The sequence below is a fragment of the Sturnira hondurensis genome, unplaced genomic scaffold, assembly GCF_014824575.4.
Source record: "Sturnira hondurensis isolate 20B ecotype Veracruz unplaced genomic scaffold, ASM1482457v3 Scaffold0018728, whole genome shotgun sequence".
Taxonomy (NCBI): domain Eukaryota; kingdom Metazoa; phylum Chordata; class Mammalia; order Chiroptera; family Phyllostomidae; genus Sturnira; species Sturnira hondurensis.
In genome coordinates this window covers 17,931,249-17,950,298 of record NW_028091359.1, presented here as the reverse complement: position 1 = coordinate 17,950,298, position 19,050 = coordinate 17,931,249, and the positions used below count along the sequence as shown (strand labels likewise).

Here is a 19,050-nt window from a genome sequence, read left to right as displayed (position 1 = left end):
ACAGCTACTCCTCCAAACAGCCCTGATTCCTTTTCGCAACCAATGTGTTCAGAAACCAAGATGTAGGTGCTAGGTATGCTCATTGCTATTGGGGTGTCACTGATACCGAATCCTCTCGCTGGACAGAACTAAAGTGTGTGTGTGTGTTATCTACACATTTGCACCTACAATTATTTCTCTATTATGAAAACAATGCCTCAGTTGGTTGGAGTATCATCCTCTGTAAACTTAAAGTTTATGGGTTCAATTCCCAGTAAGGGGCACTCGCCTGTGTTGTACTTTTGGTCCCTAGTTGGGGCTCACAAGAAGCAGTCAATGGATGTTCCTTTTTCCCTCCCTTCCCTGGCCTCCTCTCTCCAAAAACAAACAAACAAAAATCCTGCTTATTCCAGTGCAGGTTCTTGGGTGGCTGAAGCCTATCCCAGCAGCTCAAGGCAGAAGTGGGGAACCAACCCTGGACAGGATGCTGTTTCATTGAAGGGTACACACTCATATGCATCTACACTCATTCAGACTGGAGCAACTGCAGACACGCCAGCTCACCTAACATGCACATCTTTGGGATGCAGCAGGCAACTGGAGTACTGAGAAAACCCACACAGACATGGAGAACTGCAAACCACAGAGTGGCTCTGGCCAGAAATCAATTTTTTCCCTCATCAATGGTATAGAAAAATGACAGAATCAAACATTAGCCAAAGAGCTGCTGTACTTGTTTATCTGCCACCAGCAGCACATATGGCTTAGAATTGCTCCACCATCTCATCAACACTTGGTATTGTAAGTCTAAACATTTCTGCTATTCCTGGTGGATGTATAATGGCACTCATTGTGGATTTAATTTGAACAAATTTTTATTTACTACTTACTATCCATATGGAAAAAAATCTTTATTATATCACACACATTAATTCATTCCAAGATGCACGGCACATCTAAATGTAAAAAAGAGACAATAATGCTTCTAGAATGCTGTCCAGAACTTTCTGCAATAATAAAATGTTCTATATCTGCATTTTCCTTTAGAGTAGCCGCTGGCTATGTGTGGCTGCTGAGCATTTCAAATGTGTCTAGTGTATTGAGAAAATGATAAATTTTATTTAACTTTTAAGTTTAACTTTATCAAAATTAAAGATTTTTGTTCATTAAAAGATACCATTATTTGCAAGCAACACTCTGTGGCAGAAGATCAAAACCATCTGACACAATCTGAGCTTGCTATAGCAACCAAGTCCAACCTATTCCAGCGTTCTCTCTTTTGAGACAAGCTGTTTAAGTGTTTTAAAAAAAGATACCATTAAGACAGTGGGAAGATAAATGATCTCTATCCAAATACATAAAGAATCAGTATAGGTGAAACAGACTCTTTAAAAGAACCTTTATACAAACGCTAATAAATATGATAGCCATTAAGAGAACTACAAATAAAACCGTATCACTCCACCTACCAGAATGGCTAAAGCTAAAAGACAAGATGACAAAAGATAAATAACAGGTATAAGCAAGAATGTGAAGCAACTGAAATTCTCATACATTGAGTAGACTTTGGTACAATTTTGTAAACTGACAGTGTCCACTAAAGCCAATGCATACTCTCTGGATTAGCAATCCATTCTTAGGAGTCACCCAATCAAAACATACATTCATACATACCCGAAGACAAGTACAAGGTTAATCCTAAACAGGAAATAAAACTCCATGTCCACCAATAGTAGATGGATAAATACTAAGCAATCTAGAAAATAAAGTCTATGGTGTTGTCAAAGGTGGGGGGCAGGGGAAGGCTGAGGAGGGGTTTGAGGGGAGTTTCAGTGTAAACTATATATTCATGGTACAAGCACTTTATTTATGCATGTTACACGACTATTTTTAAAAGATTAAGAATGTTCTGGCCCTGGTTGGTGTGGCTCAGTGGATTGAGTGTGGGCCTGTGAAACAAAGGTCACTGGTTTTATTTCTGGTCAGGGCACACGCCTGGATTGCAGGCCAGGTCCCCAACTGGGGATGTGTGAGAGGTTACCGACCCATGTTTCTCTCCTTCCCTTCCCTTCTAATCAGATAAAACTTTTAAAAAATGTTCTGTAACTTGGCACAGACTTGTATGTGTAACTTTGGTGTATCAAATAGGGCTTTTTAGCTATGGTGGCAGAATTCTAATTCAAATTGGCCCAAGAGAAAGCAGGAAAGTATTAGTTTAAACATCTAAAAATATATATATATGCCCCATTAGAACCAGAGATTCAAAAGTAATCATTACATCTTTATCTTTCTCTCATTTCTGCTCTGTGTGGGCTTTATTCTGTCAAGCAGTTGGACACCCCTTCTCCCATGCAATTCTAGACTTATCTCATCATCACTACTGGCAATGCTAATGAAAAACGTCTTTTCAACTCTGACAAATCTCAGAACTGGCCTGAGTCATACGCTTTTCCTGGAGCCTATGCAGCCCCATTTGAATCACTAGACTATGAGTAGTGAAGGGGTACTTTCCCAAGGGAAATCAAGGTACTGTGCCCAGAAAAGGGTTGGAAAAGTGCGAGAGGCAAAAATATCTGTGTATTTGGGGAAGCAGACAGAAGAAAGCCTTAATTTGCAGCTTCTTGCTATGTCGAATTTAGTTAATAATAGTTAGCCACTGAACACAGGAGTGAGGGGGTTAGGAGCACCAACCTCCTGTATAGTCAAAAACCTGTGTATAACTTTGATTCCCCCCAAATTAAACTACTAGTAGCCTAATGTTGAGTGACCAGAAGCTTTACCAGTAACACAAATGGTCAATTAACACATATTTTGTATGTGGCTCAGGGGATTGAGCACTATCTGTGAACTGAAAGGTTGCCAGTTTGATTCCAGGCAGGGCACCTGCCTGGGTTGTGGGCCAGGTCCCTAGTTGGGAGCAAGTGAGAGGCAACTCATTGATAAGCCTCTTGCGTATCAATGTTGCTTTTCTCCCTGTCTTCCTCCTTTTCCATCTTTCTAAAGATGAATTAAAAATCTTAAAACAAAGAAAAAAGAGGTCTACAGTATTAAAGATTTTATTTATCTTTAGAGGGGAAGGGGAGAGGGAGGGAGAGAAACATCAATGTATGGTTGCTTCTCGTGCGTCCCCTGCTGGGAGTTGGCCTACAACCCAGGCATGTGCCCTGACTGGGAACCGAACCCCAGTTGTTTGGTTTGCAGGCCCACCAGCCAGGGCTACAGTATTTATTGAAAAAAATCTATATATAATTAGACCCATGCAATTCAAACCTGTGTGGTTCAAGGGTCAACTGTATACAGTTTGTCCTAGCTAAAGCATCCAAGCTGCAGCTTTAGAAGTCTCTGAACCACACTGGGCGAGGGTAATCAACAGCTTCTTACCAGATCCTAACAGTCTCTCCCTACTACACTATCTCTTGCAACCATGGTTAAATCAATCTTTCCAACATACAGCTCTAGTTATAACTAACAATTGAACCAAATTTAGCCTGTTAGCTCATGGTCTTCCATGATCTCACCCTGTTTCATAGTTACATTATACCATACTATTTACTCTGTGCATGATGAATCAGTGCTTTTTAAGTGTTTGTCACTGTCACTGATCTATTTTAAAGTATTAGGATGTCATATTAATGTGTCAGTCAAGAGATACAAGCATTAGCTTTGTTACTTGTCCTTTCTGGCTCTAAAGGTATACTATTATACATTTATTTGTAAGTGCTAAATTTGATGCTTAATATAACTTTTTCCTAAAAGTCAATATTCTCATTAAACTAAGTTTATCCTAAAAATAAAACGTGGTTAACTCAAAGTATGAGATAAACAGCACTTTCTTAATGGGAAGAGCTGTTAGAGAACTATTTTCTCCATACCATTGTTCTATTTCCCACAAATAAATTATATACAGCATTTCATTTCAATGGTTTCAAAGACTTAGGGCTGAGATTATAATTTTAATTTGATACATAAATGGAAATTGTAATAAACTATATTATATTTTTTAGCATATATAAAACAAGACATGTTCATAAATAGGCCACTGGGACCTTTAGCTATGTTTTCACACTTGGCTAAAACTGATTTATGTATACAACCAATTTACTAACTTGTGGGGGTCTCAGAATTAAAGTGATTTTTAATTTAAAAAAAGGAATTATGACATAAATGACATTAGTTTTAAAATAAGAGCATGAACTAAAAGTTTAAACATATCACTATTTTTATTTTCATTTAAGCCAAGTATGCCTGAGCTAACGTTAGACAAAATGTGCATCTATCCATATTTCACACTTTAATACAAATTTCAAAACATAAAGTATAACAATATTCTCTACATTCAAATCCACTTACTTTTATCTGAAACACAGTATTTATAAAACAAATAGGTCCTGCAACAAAACCACCATTAGGAAAGTTATTTAAATTACTTTTTAATGGTTATAGTGGAGCCAATTTTCCTCACAAAGTACCTACTAGGATTTTGGACTCTTTAGGTTGCTTGAATACAACCAAGAATGTGGTACTGATAAGTATTATATATCAGTTTAGTCAAACATCTGAGATAAAAGGAGTGACTTTTGACTTAATCCTAAACCAAAAATGAACCTTGAAAATACAGTTTACCACTTCTAACACACTCCTTTATGTGTCCACACAGCACGTTCCAGGAAGTCAATCTTCTTCTTTCTCAATGTATGTCTTTGCATTAACCCGTGCCATCTGCCTGGCCAAGTACCTGTCTCTAGCTGACATTACAGTTTCTTCATTGCTCCGCTTTGCAAACTTGCTCAGTGTCTCATGTAGTCTCTCTTGTTCCTTGCCAGTATCTTGGCATTCCTCTGTGACTCTGTGTTTTGTTTCCATTGATGTTTCACAACTAGAGAGTTTCTCTGAGTTTGTTTCTTTGTCCTTTTCCATGTTTCTCATTTTACTGGATCTCTCCTGGTCAGGAAATTTATCCTTTGCTCTAGATTTTGGGCTGCTTTCCTTTCTGTCTCGCTTTCTTTCTGAAGACTTAACACTTGCTTCTCGTTTTTCTCTATCTCTGTTTTCATATCTTTCTTTCCTTGCTTTCGTATGTTCCTCCTTTTCTTTGCTTTTCTCTTCCTTCTCTCCTTCTTTCTCACTGTGTTGGTCATGATCATTTCGTTGCCTATCTCTTTCTTGTTCTCTTGTGGGATATTTCTCTCTGTCTTTCTCCCTTTTCCATTCTCTGTCATTTCTTTCTCTTTGGTCTCTTCCCCTCAGTTTATCTTCTTGTTCATGTCTCTTCCAATGGGCATCTCTATGACCGGCCTCTCTGTGCCTATGGGAATCTTTCTTTTCTTTTCGGTAATCACGGTCAGTGTAATAGTTCCCCTGGTCCCTGGATTGTCTCTCTTGGTGCTTATCTTCCCTTTTCTCATGTCTCCTTGACTTGGAACTTTTTGTGTGGCTTTTGGTATCATGTTCTCTTTCTTCACTAGATGACCGTGAGTGAGTGTGATTCTTGTGATGCCTGGAGTCACTCTCAGAGGTCTCTATGTTCTTTTCCCTTTTGCACTTTACTTTATTACTTCCTTCCATTTCATCGTCCTCGCTGTCATTATCAAAGTCACTATCTGCATCTGGGTTTTCCTCTACTTTCACAACAGTTTGGAGAATGCATTTTTCATGTGGTATTCTGTTCTCTGAACTTACTTCGTCAGAATAACCACTTGACTTCTCTTCCTTTATCCCAGACCTTAAAAAAAAAAATATAATCATAAATGCCACATTATCATTTATAGTAAGCATATAAAGTGTTCATATAATTTCCCTCAGTATTTAAATCAATAAAATTATAATTAGATAAGCATCCTGATTATCAAGATGTAAAAAGGTGCTAATGTCTATTTACTTTGTAAACATCTGCAAACCAGCATTTTCTAACCTTTCAGAATATTTTCAATATTGGGAGAAGTTAAGAAAATGAGCCCTTCTGTATTGGATTACTGGAACCTTCAGGCAGGGGTCTGTGCTAAGCATAGATGAAGAATAATCGGCAAAAGAAAAATACATTCTGGACCTTAGTAGCATTTTCACAATGTGGAGTTTAAGTAGTGACTCTTTAATGGATTTTTATTTTTCTTTCTATAAAAATTACAAAGAGTCATGTTAATAGATGAAGATAAATTTTTTTCACAGCAAAATGGTGGCAAAAATCTAATTCTAAATCTCACTAAATAAACCCCATTATGATTAAAAAGGCATTAGCTTCTAGATATACTCCTTGGCACCTATCACAGCAGAATGGAAGTATGTGAATCCATCCAACTATTACAATCAGCAACACTAAAACTGTTTACATCATCTACATTTTCCCAGCTGATACGTGTGGTTAATTTATTTATATTACTCACACACTCACTCTTATCATTTACTAATCACACTAATAGAGCGACAACTATGGTTCTATAGAAATTGCTAGTACAACTGTCTTGGCTAAATAAATCACTAACAATTAGGAATTCTTTAGACTCTGAGAAGTGTCACTACTAAATGACAGAGTTTCATGGCTGGCATGAAACTTGGGTGATGTTACTCCTCCTTGGGTAATGTTACTCTAGTTTTCTCAACTATTCCAAATGAAACTCTAACAGAAACATTAATTTTCTGTTCAAAATCTCAATCTTCAAATATACCTTCTTAGACTCATAAATTTAAACCTAATCCCCTCTCTTTTATTTATTTTTTTTAGAGAGAGGGGAAGAAGGAAGAAAGAGAGGAAGGAAAACATCAATGTGTGGGAGAAACATCAACTTGTTGCCTCTTGCACACCCCCAACTGGGGATCTGGCCTGCAACCCAGGCATGTGCTCTGATCAGGAAATGAACCAGTGACCTTTTAGGTCACAGGCCCATGCTCAATCCACTGAGCCACACCAGCCAGGACTAAACCTAATTCCTTTTTTAATCCTTAATTCCATTCTCCTGCCTCTCCCCCTCACCCAGGAATACAAGACTCAGATCCTCTTATCTAGATGCTTCTGTTTCTAAAAAGTTTACTTAAATATAAGTTTAGGATTAATTCTCCCTTTTACTTTTAGCTATATACTTATGGCATAATCATTTCACCATTCCTATTTAATATCTTATACTTTTATTTAAAATCCTCTAATCCTTTCTATACCAGTACTAATAGAAATGTCTACATAAATGGTAACATCCATATCTGTGCTAATATGGTACCCACTAGCCAAATGTAGAAACTGAGTACTTGAAATGTGGCTGTTGTGACCAAAATTTTAAATTTATTATTAAGCAGCCACAAGTGAATAGTGGCTACATATTGAATAGTGCATCTCTAGCCCTTGATATGTGAATTTTACATTTTATGGAGGCTGGGTCCTAGTTACAAAAATAAACCACATCTCTTTTTATATACTACCTAAATATGTATGTAGAATTACTACAGAATAAAGACAATCTTAGACTAAATCTTAAGGTTTTTAAATTAAGAAACTAAATTCCCAGGCATTCCTTCAGTTAGATCAGGTCTGGCTGACAAAACAAGTATGATCACAAAACGCTGTGATCCTCTCTGAAAGAGTTAATGCGCATTAACTCATGATCCGCAAACCCCAGATCACCAATATCTTTTTTCTCAATGTTCCATATGCCACATCTTACCTGGCTTCACGAAAGCTGCATGTAGGTACTTCCTCTTCACCAACTGCTTGATTTAATAGATGCCTATAAAATCCACTGAGATCTTTCTGCTTGGTTACATCCAAACGTGCTAAGAGAAGGAAAGCAAAAGTGAGAATTTATTCAAAAGGCAAAAATGCAGTTCAGTTTACAGATATAGAGTATATAACATAAACTGTGTGTAAACTATTCTTTTAAGATTTTATTTATTTATTATCAGAGAGAGAAGGGAAGGAAAACATCATCGAGGTGTGGTTACCTCTGAAGTGTCCCCAACTGGGGACCTGGCCAGTAACCCAGGCATGTGACCTAGACTGGGAATTGAACCAGTGAACCTTTAGCTCCGAGGACAGCACTCAATCTACTGAACCACACCAGTCAGGGCTCGTGTAAACTATCCTTTAGATCAAAAGTTGGCAAACGATAGCCTGTAGGCCAATTTTAGCTGCTGCCTATCTTTGCAAATAAATTTTTATTGAAAGGTAGCCCCGTTCATTTGTTCATGTATTGTCTAGGGGTGCTTTTGTGTTACAAAGGCAGAGTTGAGAGATCACATGGTACACAAAGCCTAAAATGTTATCTGCTCCTTTCCAGAAAGCCTGCTGACTAGTACTCTAGATGAACACACAGTATAGGCACAGACCGAGTCTTTACAGATTTGATTTTCTTCCACTTAAAGTTGATGAGCCCTTGCCACTTAAGCTGTTTATAAGTGCGTATTTTACTTAAATCTTGAGAAACGACCATGAGTAGAAAGCACTGAAGCAAAGTACTATCTACAATTTTTTTGGCCTCTGTACCTTTTTGTTTTTTCTTGAATTACTGTTATTCTTTTTCTAAATGCCCAGTTGATGCTCCTTGGGTGATGTTACTCTAGTTTTCTCATCCCAGAAAATATAAGTAGGATTTAAATCTCAGTTTATACTGCTCTGACATATTATGACTTATGATCAATGTTTTTACACTGGAATCATTTTCCATGGCAATGACTTGTAATGACCACAATTTTAAGCAACCAAACAAGGTCTAACTGAAAAGTCCAATAGAAGTACTAGTTACTAAAAATGCAATTATTTTTACTAAAAATATCCTCTCTTTTATAATACAACATAATACCCTATTTTGTACCTTCAATTCCTATACATAAATTACGATCACAACATTATAACCTAAAAGTTCAGTTACAGAGCTAATGGCTAACCACAGGGCAGAATCTCGCTGCTTGTTTCCTTCTACCCCCTCCCTCTTCCATCTCACCTTCAAGTGCAGCAGCCCTCTTCTCTCTTTCCTCCTCTTCAGCTCTCTCTTGCAGTTTTTTCTTATAAGCAGATGTCACAAATGCTTCTTTATCATCAAACTCTCCCTTTTCCATTTCTCGTTCTCTCTGTATTTTCTTTTCCATTCTTTTTTCTTGTTCCTTTTTTCTGATCTCAACTGCTTTTAGTAAGTTGTGAATATACTTGGGCTAGGGGGAAAATAAGTTTATTTAAGACAGAGTCAAAGATAGTAATTATTAATACTCTATTTTTTACCATGAATTGATTAAGACAGAAATGTCTAATAAAAATAGGTATGTCTGTCATCTCAAACACCAATATAAATTTATTAGCCAAACTGAACCTAAAATTCTTTCCAATAGAAATATAAGATATTCAAAATGTTTTATTATTATTTTTAAAACATCAATCTAAGTTAAATAATTTTCCCACTGTTTTTCTCACCATTTATAATAGTATTATCTTAACACTTCTGTAACAGGTAAGTGAATCAAAAAGGTTCCTACTCATTTTTCACATTAGTTGAAATAAGATTATTGAAAACAATAGCTTTAATATAATTTTACATCATCATATTATTTGTAGATATTGTAAAATGCAAAGATCCTTAAAAATCAGTGTATGCTTGTGAAAGAATAAGAGTAATGGAAAATCTGAACTTATTTTTATTCCCCTTACCCTTAATTGTTTTCAAACTAAAAATCTTATCATGATGAATATAGATGATTCTCAGTTACCAGGTAGGAAGCAATAAAAAATGAGATGATGGCAAAATACAAATAAACATGAACAAGAGCAAAACAAAAACTTCCCAAGAAAAAGTTTTCACAAAATTATTTACAAAGGCTTTAAAGCAAAAAACCAAACCTTATAAAATTGTTAGATAATTCACTTGTTCCCGTTTAAATACTAAATGTTGGGCTTCCTGGGTTCTATTATATTTGGAGCTAAGGGAATCTCACACTTCAAATACCAGAAAGCTTTCCCCTCCGAATCATCATGCTGAAATAAGATTAAGATATATAACGCAGGTCAAGGTCAAAGGAAGTTTGTATTTTCTGCTACAAACCTTTCGGTCTTTTCCCAAAAGCAATTTGGGATTACTTTCTTCCTTTTTTTTTTGCATTTCATCATAAATACTGTCATATTCATATACAGTGGAATCTTCTGCAAGGGCCTTCTGGATTTCCAGTTTGGTCTTAAAAAAGAAAATTAAACATGTTTCAAGATATGAACTAGCTGACAGCACAAAAAAGTTGAAATAATTTTCTTGAGACAGGATTATAAATCGGAAATATATCATAAAAATTATAGCAATCACATTTTAACACAAAAAATAAGAACATGAGTTCTGAGCATGGTTGCCTGAGTTTGAATCCCAGCTCTGTACTTCCCAGCCACTTTAGGTAAGTTTGTTTAATCACTTTGTGCCTCAGTTTTCCTCATCTAAAAAAATGAGAACTGGCCCTGGCTGGTATAGCTCAGTGGATTGAGCACAGGCCCGTGAAGCAAAGGGTTGCCAGTTTAATTCCCAGTCAGGGCACATGCCTGGGTAGCAGGCCAGGTCCCCAGCAGGGGACACATGAGAGTCAACCACACACTGATGTTTCTCCCCCACTCTTTCCCCTTCCCTTCCCCCCTCTCTAAAAATAAATAAATAAAATATTAAAATAAATGAGAACTGTATCTATCCTCAGTGTTGTTGTGATAATTAAGTAATCAACTTAAACCACTAAGAATGGAGCATCACAGAGAGTAAGTGTTCAATAAACATTAGCTATTATTATTATTTAATCATCTGACCATAGATAATATTATCCATATCCACAGGTCAAAAGGTCCAAATTTAACATAGAAATATCTTAGTTTTAGATGTCTATAGTACATTACATATTAAGCTTTCATATTATTTTTCATGCAAGTGGATTTACCAAATAAAATGTTCAGTTTTCAAATGATAAATATTTTTTAAAAAGCTTGTCATAACAGAAAAATGGGGGTATTTTATAATTAATATTTTTGCAATATAAAGTCCTCTGCCTTTGCACATCATGTTCCCTCTATGAACTGTTCCTCCTCTTGCTTTCAGGCCATCGAAATCTCATCTAGAACTTCAACTCCTGCTTTTAAAAAAACGATTTTTTAATTCCAATTGATATACAATGACATATTAGTTTCAGGTATACAATATAGTTATTAGACATTTATATCCTTTATGAAATGATCATCCCAATAAGGCTACAACCCATCTGACACCATACATAGTTATTATAGTATATCGACTATATTCTCTATGCTGTACTTTACATACTTGTCATTATTTTTATAATTGGCAATTTCTACTTCTTAATCCCTTTCACCTTTTCCACCAATGCCCCCTATGACTCTTCTCATCTGGTGACCCATCAGTTTGTGGGTATTTACCCAAAATCCGAAACACTAATATGAAATGAATATGCACCCCTAGCTCACTGAAGCATTATTTACGATAGTCAAAATACGGAAGCATCTTAAGATCCATTAATAGATGAATGGGCAAAAAGGATATGAAATAATTACTTAGCAGTAAAAGAAGAACAAAATCTTGCCATTTGCCACAACATGGATGAACCTAGAGGGTGTTATTTTAAGTGAAGTAAGTCAGACTGAGAAATACCGTATTTTCACTTTGTGGAATCTAATTAAAAAATAATAAACAAACAAAGCAGGAACAAACTCAACCCCTACCTCTTTTCTTTTTTAAGATTTTATTTATTTTTAGAAAGAGGGGAAGAGAGGCAGGAAGAGATGGAGAGAAGTATCAATTGGTTGCTTCTCACTTGCCCCCAAATGGGGGCCTGGCCTGCAACCCAGGCATGTGCCCTGACTGGGAATCAAACGAGTGACCTTTTGATTCACAGATTGGCACTCAATCCACTGAACCACACCAGCTAGGGCATCCTACCTCTTTTTTTCCCCTTAAATATTGACCCCATTACAATTGTCCTCCACTCCCCCCTTTTGTCCCCTCCACCCAGCTCCCACTCTGACCTTCATCACAATGTTGTCTGTGTTCATGTGCTATGCATGTTTTTTGGCTAATCTCTTCTAGTCTCCCTTACCCACCTCTCCTCTGAGATCTGTCAGTCTATTCCATGTATCCATGCCTCTGGTTTTATTTTGTTCATCAGTTTATTTTGTTCATTAACCCCTACCTCTTAAATGAGGCCATTTCTGAGGACTTTCACCTACAAGGATCTCTTTCTTTTGCACTCTGATGGCACATTCTATACTGCAATTATTTAGCTGCAATATAATATCCTTGATGTTATCGTTTTTTGTCTCACAAATTTCAGTCTCGTCCCAGTTTCAAAGTTCCTGGGGTACACATTACACATTTTCACTTTTTAATTGCTATATCACCTATTGCATGTGGAATATAAGAGGGCTTTTAAAGTAATGGGGTGATATTATAATTATTCAAAGAACAGGCCTGACATTCTCAAGTTTTTACAAAACAATGATTAGGCTCTAGAATAATGTACAGACTAACTTAAATATTTTTCCTGGAATACTGTTTAAGACATTAAAACATTTTAAATTTTTCTATTTTTCAACATTTACTTTAATCTCTGAAGAACAATAATTCCTCCCACCTACATGGTGAATTAGCACTGCTATTCCCTCCCCAAAACCAACCTGGAGAACTCAAAAGAAAACACGGAGTTTAAGAAATAATAACTACAAAACAACAACAACAACAACAACAACAACAACAAAAACCAACCAGGGGAAAAAGGACACTAAAATGTTTCAAACTGATAACACGCTTTTATATTGTTGGGAGAGGGGCCAGAGAGCACTTGTATAGATTTGTTATTAACTTCAGTCTTAAAATATATAAAGCAAAAAAACTGAACAAAAATACAGGGAAAAACAGACAAGTCCACAACCACAGTAGAGGATTTCTTTTTTAGTAGAGGGTTTTAACATATGCCTCTCAGTAATTAATAGAACAAAAAAATCAGTATAAATATATATGAATTAACACAACTGGCCCAATGAAAACATACAGAACATTTTTCAAGCACAGTAAGTTTATAAAAACTTTACTGGACCATAAAGTTAATCTCAATACATTTTAAAGATATGAAATAATACAATACATGATCTTGGAGCACAAAGAAATCATGTCAGAAATCATTAAAACAAAAGTAACCCTAAAACCCCTGTCATGTTTAGAAATTAAGTTCTAAATAACCCATGGGTCAAAAAAGCAATCATAATGCAAACCAGAAAATATTCTTAACTGAATAACAAAAATACTACTTATCAAAATTTGTGAGATGCAGCTGTATTAGAGCTTAAAGTAAAATGTATAGCTTTAAATATACGTATTAGAAAAAAAAAGAAAGGGCTGAAAAACACAGGTATGTACACATCTCAAAAAGTTAGATAAAATAAAATGAACCCAAAGAAAGAGGAATACACTAATTTGTGAAGGCAGAAATTAATGAAGTAGAAACAAACTTGTACAACATGTTTATCATTAGTTTACTAAGATCCACAGACTGCATAATTATAGGGTAAGATAGGGAAAATTACAGGCCAATCTCATAATGCACAACTCCTCAATACACCCTTAGTGAAATTTTAGTAAACCAAGTGGAACAATATATAAACAGGATAATACCTTATGTCTATTTTGGGTTTATACTATTTATGTAAAGTTATGATGATTGATGTTCTAAAGTTAAACTGACCTTACTTTCATGACAATACAACATTGTCATGAAATATTATCCTTTTAATATAGTACATTCATGATTAAATAAAGAGTAACAAAACTTCAAATTAAAATAAGAAAGTCATTCCTTAACCTGATAAGACATTATCTACCAAAGACCTATAACAAATTTTATATAGAATGATGATGTATTAAAAGTTTTCCCAGTAAGACAGGGATAAAGTTGTTTTGTCATCATCAATTGCACACTTAAGGGTCAGACAAAAGACTACAAAGGAAGAAAAAGTGGTTGATTAGATAAGTAAGTACACTGCTTCTAAGAGTATTCTCTTAGATTTAGTAAATGCAGTCAAACTGGTATTCTTCATGGTAAATAGCCTGGGAATAAAGCAGAAGGGTGGGAATATACAAGTGGGGAATAAGGTGAAAAGTACGCAGCAAAGGTAGATCGAGGTAGTAGCAGGCAGGTAAGTGGTACAGAAACTATAGCAGTATTTCCAGTTTCAAAGCAAACTAAGGGAAAGTCCCATGAAATAAAAAAAGTGAACAAGCCAGAGTTAAGAATAAATTCTGATTTGGGATTTATGCTTTAAGTAAGAAAAAGCAGGACAAAAATATCAAAAGAACACTGAAAAACAAGATACCTATACAATCTTCGACAGACACTCTGGAACTAATTCCCCATCTATATAGTAAAGAAGTCAAACTTGATGGTCTCTCTCAAATTCTGCTGAGCTCTAAAATTTGGATTCAAACCAAAAATTTATGTTAAAGGATCATGTTTATAAGTGACGTTTTTATACCCCACTATGAAACTAAGATATAATCTTAAAGTGATAACTAAATACACAATTCTGTGCCCATTCCCCAAGAAGGCAGTAAAACACAGGGGTTAAAAGTTTGGGCTCTGCAATTTCACTGCCTGTGTTGGAACACACCTTGACCATTTTACTAAACATGAGACCTCATGAAAGTCACATAAATTCCTTTTGCCTCATTTCCTCAACTACAAAATGGGGATTATAAAAGCATCTATCTTACAGAACTGTTGTAAGAATTAAAGTTAATTCTTAGAAAGTAGTTTATGTTATCATGTCTGACATATAGGAGGTGCTTAACAAGTTTATCCTCATACCAGATTCTTCTCAGACAAGGGAAAAATAGGTACTAAAAATTAAAGAAAATGTGAACAGCGAAAGAATTAAAACAAAAAATAAAGGTACTTTGGCATTGTTTAATTACATTATATTCTGCAGCAGCTAAATCTAAGACATTGGCGTAGTACGAAAAAAATCAGTAAGCATTCGGGCTTACCCCTGTAAATAGCTGTGCGATTATGAGAGATGATTTATCCTTTTGAAATTTCAGATTTCATAATCAAGACTATAAAGAGATTTGTGAGAATTTATAAAATATTGTATGTATTTTAAAAATGCTTCAAAATATATACAGCATTATATAAAAATAATGGTGCTAGCAAGTCTACTAAAAATTATGACATTCTCCTGTCTTGGTAGGTGATTTTCAAACAGTTACAAAATTGTGAAATCACTCTGGTTGTGAAGAAAATTATTTTTGGCAAGTAAGCTCACTAAGCAGGAATTATTAAACCGTATAATCCATCGTCAGACTGCTAAATCATCAGAAAGCAGAAGTGGATTTAATCTACAACACAGCAATAAACAGTTAATTCTTCATTCTATTTTTTCCTTTACAATTTATAAAAAAGAAATCTATGTAAATCAAAACACATCTTAACATATTGTCAAAAACCAGAGTCAAGATAAATTTTTTTCTCTATGTACACCTTGTCTCAGCAGTTAGATATGAAAACTGACACATAAAAATGTGAGCTGAAATACTTCCTTTACCAAGTACATTTAACTCACTTTTTGACCTTACCTGTTTCATTGCTTGCTTTTTAGCAGCTTCCCTCTGAAGGGTTTCACTCACGGAGGTCTGTAACACAGAAAAATACTGTCACTGTTTAACACTTATTTTCCAAAATTCTGATTGGCAATTGGTTTCTTACTTATTATTAAAACAGAAAGATAGTACTATTAATTAACATGATCAAGTGATCAAGGTCTTTTCCCTAAACTTCTGGAAACAAATGAATTTTCATTGTAACTCATCAGATTAGGCTATAAACTGAAAGGAAAAAAAAATTATAGTACAGGACCAAAATGAGGTAACATGGATTCTTTAGTTCCAATTATACCACTAAGTCATTCAACTTTCATGGATTTCAACTGCTTTGTGTACTCATATGAATGTGTGTCTGAGTGTGTGTGTATTAGCTGGGGGTGGATCAGTCCATTCCAACACTATAATGTATCATTTCCAGCAATAAAAAGAACATTATTTTAATATTCACCATTAAATTTAGTATAACAAGCCCTTAGTATATGCTTAAGGCTTATGGGCAGCTAGAACTACCTGAAGTGATAATCACTCAATAAAATATGTAGTGAAACATCTACCATATCTCCCATTCATCATTCTAGCTCTTGAAGATATCTAGCCCTTAAAAAGCAAGAACAGTCTTTGTTTTGAAAAATAAATGGTCTGAAAGGGAAGAGAAATAACTGAAGAGATTGATTACAATATAAATGTGATAAGTGATGTAATAAAGGGATAAAAAAGGAGCTATGGGAACACAGGGAAACAAAATGTATAAGGAATCAAGAAAGCTTTCCCTAAAGATGACATTAGACCTGAATCAAAAAGAATTTAAGAGAAGGCAAGAGGAATATAATTGGAAATAGTAACCACATGGACAAAAGACTTGTAGCTAAGAAAATAAATGTAATTAGCATACTTAAGTAAAAATGTTTCCTTAGAGTATAAGGCTTTGTAAATATACTAACCAACACTGACAGGTTTGCTTTAACAGGGTGAATTTTATGGCATGTGAATTATCTTTTAAAAAAATAAAGGTACTATTAAATTTATTTTTAATGAAAAATATAAGCCTCAGCCCTAGGATTTATCCATTTTTCTCTAGAGAAAATGGATAAATTCTTAGAATCATATACCCTTCTAAGACTGAATCATGAAGAAACATAAAATCTGTACAGACCAATTGCTAATAAGGAAATTGAAACAGTAATCAAAAATCTCAAAAACAAAAGTCCAGGACCAGAATTCACTGGTGAACGCTACCAAATATTCAAAGATTTAATACTATCCTTTTCAAATTCTCCTCAAAAATTGAAGAGGAATGAATACTTTCTAATTAGATTCAAAAACTCAACATTATCCTGGTACTAAAACCACACAAGGATAATGTGCACACAAAAGAAAACCAGAGGTCAATATCTCTCATGAACATAGATGCAAAAATTCTCAACAAAATATTATCAAACTGAATCCAACACATTAAAAGGATCACAGACCACGATCAAGTAGGATTTATTCCAGGAATGAAAGGATGGTTCAACATCCAGAAATCAATCAATATGATACCATATTAACAAAATGAAAGATAAAAATCATATGATCATCTCAACGGATGCAGAAAAAGCAGTTCACACAATATCCATTTAAGATCAAACATCTCAAAAAATGGACTTAAAAAGAAAGCATCTCAGCATAATAAAGGTCATATATGACAAACCTACAGCTAGTATCACACTGAAAGGTAAAAACTTGAAAGCTTTTCCTTTACAATCAGGAATAACACAAGGATGCCTATTCTTACCACTACTTTTCAAAACAATATTAGAAGTCCTAGCTAAAGCAATCAGGCAAGGAAAGAAATAAAAGGAATCTAAATTGCAAAGAAAGAGGTAAAGTTATCACTATTTGCAGATGACATGATATTATATATAAAAAAACCCTAATGACACCACCAAAAAACTGTTAGACATTATAAACACATACAAGTTGCAGAATACAAAATAAATACACAAAAATCTGTTGTATTTCTCTATTTTAACAACAAAAATCAGAAAAAGAAATAAAAATGTCTCATTTACAAATGCAACAAAAATAATAAAATACCTAGGAATAAATTTAACCATAGAAGTGAAAGACCTGTAAGTTGAAATGTGTACCACACTGTTGAAAGAAACTGAAGACACAAAGAAATGGAAAGATGTTCTGTGTTCATGCACTGGAAGAATAAACACTGTTAAAATGCCTGTATTACCTAAAGCAACCTATAGTTTCAGTGCAGTACCTATAAAAATCCTAACAGCATTTTCCCCCAAAATACCAAAAAAAAACCACCTAAAAATTCTGTTGAACTACAAAGACCCCAAGTAGACAAAGCAATACTGAGATAAAGAAAAAAAAAGAGGTATTACACTCCCTGATTTCATAATATGCTACAAAGCTATCGTAACCAAAAACAGTATGGTATCAGCAGGAAAACACAGAAGGATCAACAGGACAGAATCAAAGCCCAGATATAAAACCAAACATATGTGGACCACTAATTTACCACAAAGAAGCCAAAAATGTAGAACAGAGAAAGAAAAGTCTCCTCAGTAGATGGTGTTGAGCCCTGGCTGGTGTGGCTCAGTGGACTGAATGCTGGCCTGCAAACCAAAGAGTTGCTGGTTTGACTCCTGATGTGGGGCACATACCTGGGTTATGGGCTGGTCCCCATTGGGGGGTGTGCAAGAGGCAATCACACATTGATGTTTCTCTTCCTCCCTTCCCCTCTCTAAATATAAATATATAAATTATTCTAAAAAAATAAAAGAAATAAATGGTGTTGAGAAAAATGGACAGCCATATGTAAAAGAATGAAACTAAACCACTATCTTACCCATACATAAAAATTAACTCAAAATAGATTAAAGACTTGAACATAAAACCTGAAACCATAAAATACATAGAAGAAAACATAGGTGGTAAGCTCCCTGACATTGGTCTTAATCATGTTTTTGTGGCTCAGACTTCAATGGCAGGGGGTAACATAACCAAAAATAAACAAACGGGTCTACATCCAACTACAAAGCTTCTGCACAGCAAAGGAAACGATCAAAAAAATGAAAAAAACAACCTACCAAATGAAAAAAGACATTTAGCCCTGGCTGGTGTGGCTAAGTGAATTAAGCACCAGCCTGCAAACAAAAGGGCCACTGGTTCAATTCCTAGCCAGGGCACATTCCTGAGTGGCAGACCAGGCCCCCAGTACGGGGTGTGTGAGAGGCAACCAAACACTTATGTTTCTCTCCCTCTCTTTCTCCCTCCCTTGCCCTCTGCCTAAAAATAAAATCTTTTTTAAAAAAAGACATTTACAAATCATACATCTGATAAGGGGTTAATACCCAAAATATATAAAGAACTCATACATCTTAACCCCCCCCACAACCTAATTAAAAATGGGTAGAAAATCTAAATAGACATTTTTCCAAAAAGACATACAGATGCCCAACAGGCACATGAA

At 35.1% G+C, this 19,050-nt stretch overlaps 1 protein-coding gene and 1 non-coding gene across 3 annotated transcripts in view; one reads left to right on the top strand and one right to left on the bottom strand.

Moving 5' to 3' along the window:
* The first annotated feature begins 1,166 nt into the window (after positions 1 to 1,166).
* LOC119003862 (small nucleolar RNA SNORA28) lies at positions 1,167 to 1,290 on the top strand. Its single transcript, XR_005070063.1, has one exon. It is a non-coding gene; the product is annotated as a small nucleolar RNA SNORA28 (small nucleolar RNA).
* Positions 1,291 to 4,183: 2,893 nt separating this feature from the next.
* Positions 4,184 to 19,050, bottom strand: part of NSRP1 (nuclear speckle splicing regulatory protein 1) — a 31,213-nt gene continuing 16,346 nt past the window's right edge. The window contains exons 3-7 of one of the 2 annotated variants that reach the window (XM_037070278.1): positions 15,552 to 15,608; positions 9,993 to 10,121; positions 8,904 to 9,111; positions 7,629 to 7,737; positions 4,184 to 5,701 (exon numbers count right to left, since the gene is read on the bottom strand). In XM_037070278.1, coding sequence (XP_036926173.1) covers positions 4,651 to 5,701; positions 7,629 to 7,737; positions 8,904 to 9,111; positions 9,993 to 10,121; positions 15,552 to 15,560 — 1,506 coding nt within the window. In that variant the 5' untranslated portion in view covers positions 15,561 to 15,608 and the 3' untranslated portion in view covers positions 4,184 to 4,650. The remainder of the gene's footprint in view (positions 5,702 to 7,628; positions 7,738 to 8,903; positions 9,112 to 9,992; positions 10,122 to 15,551; positions 15,609 to 19,050) is intronic. The other variant, XM_037070279.1, reaches the window with a different exon arrangement.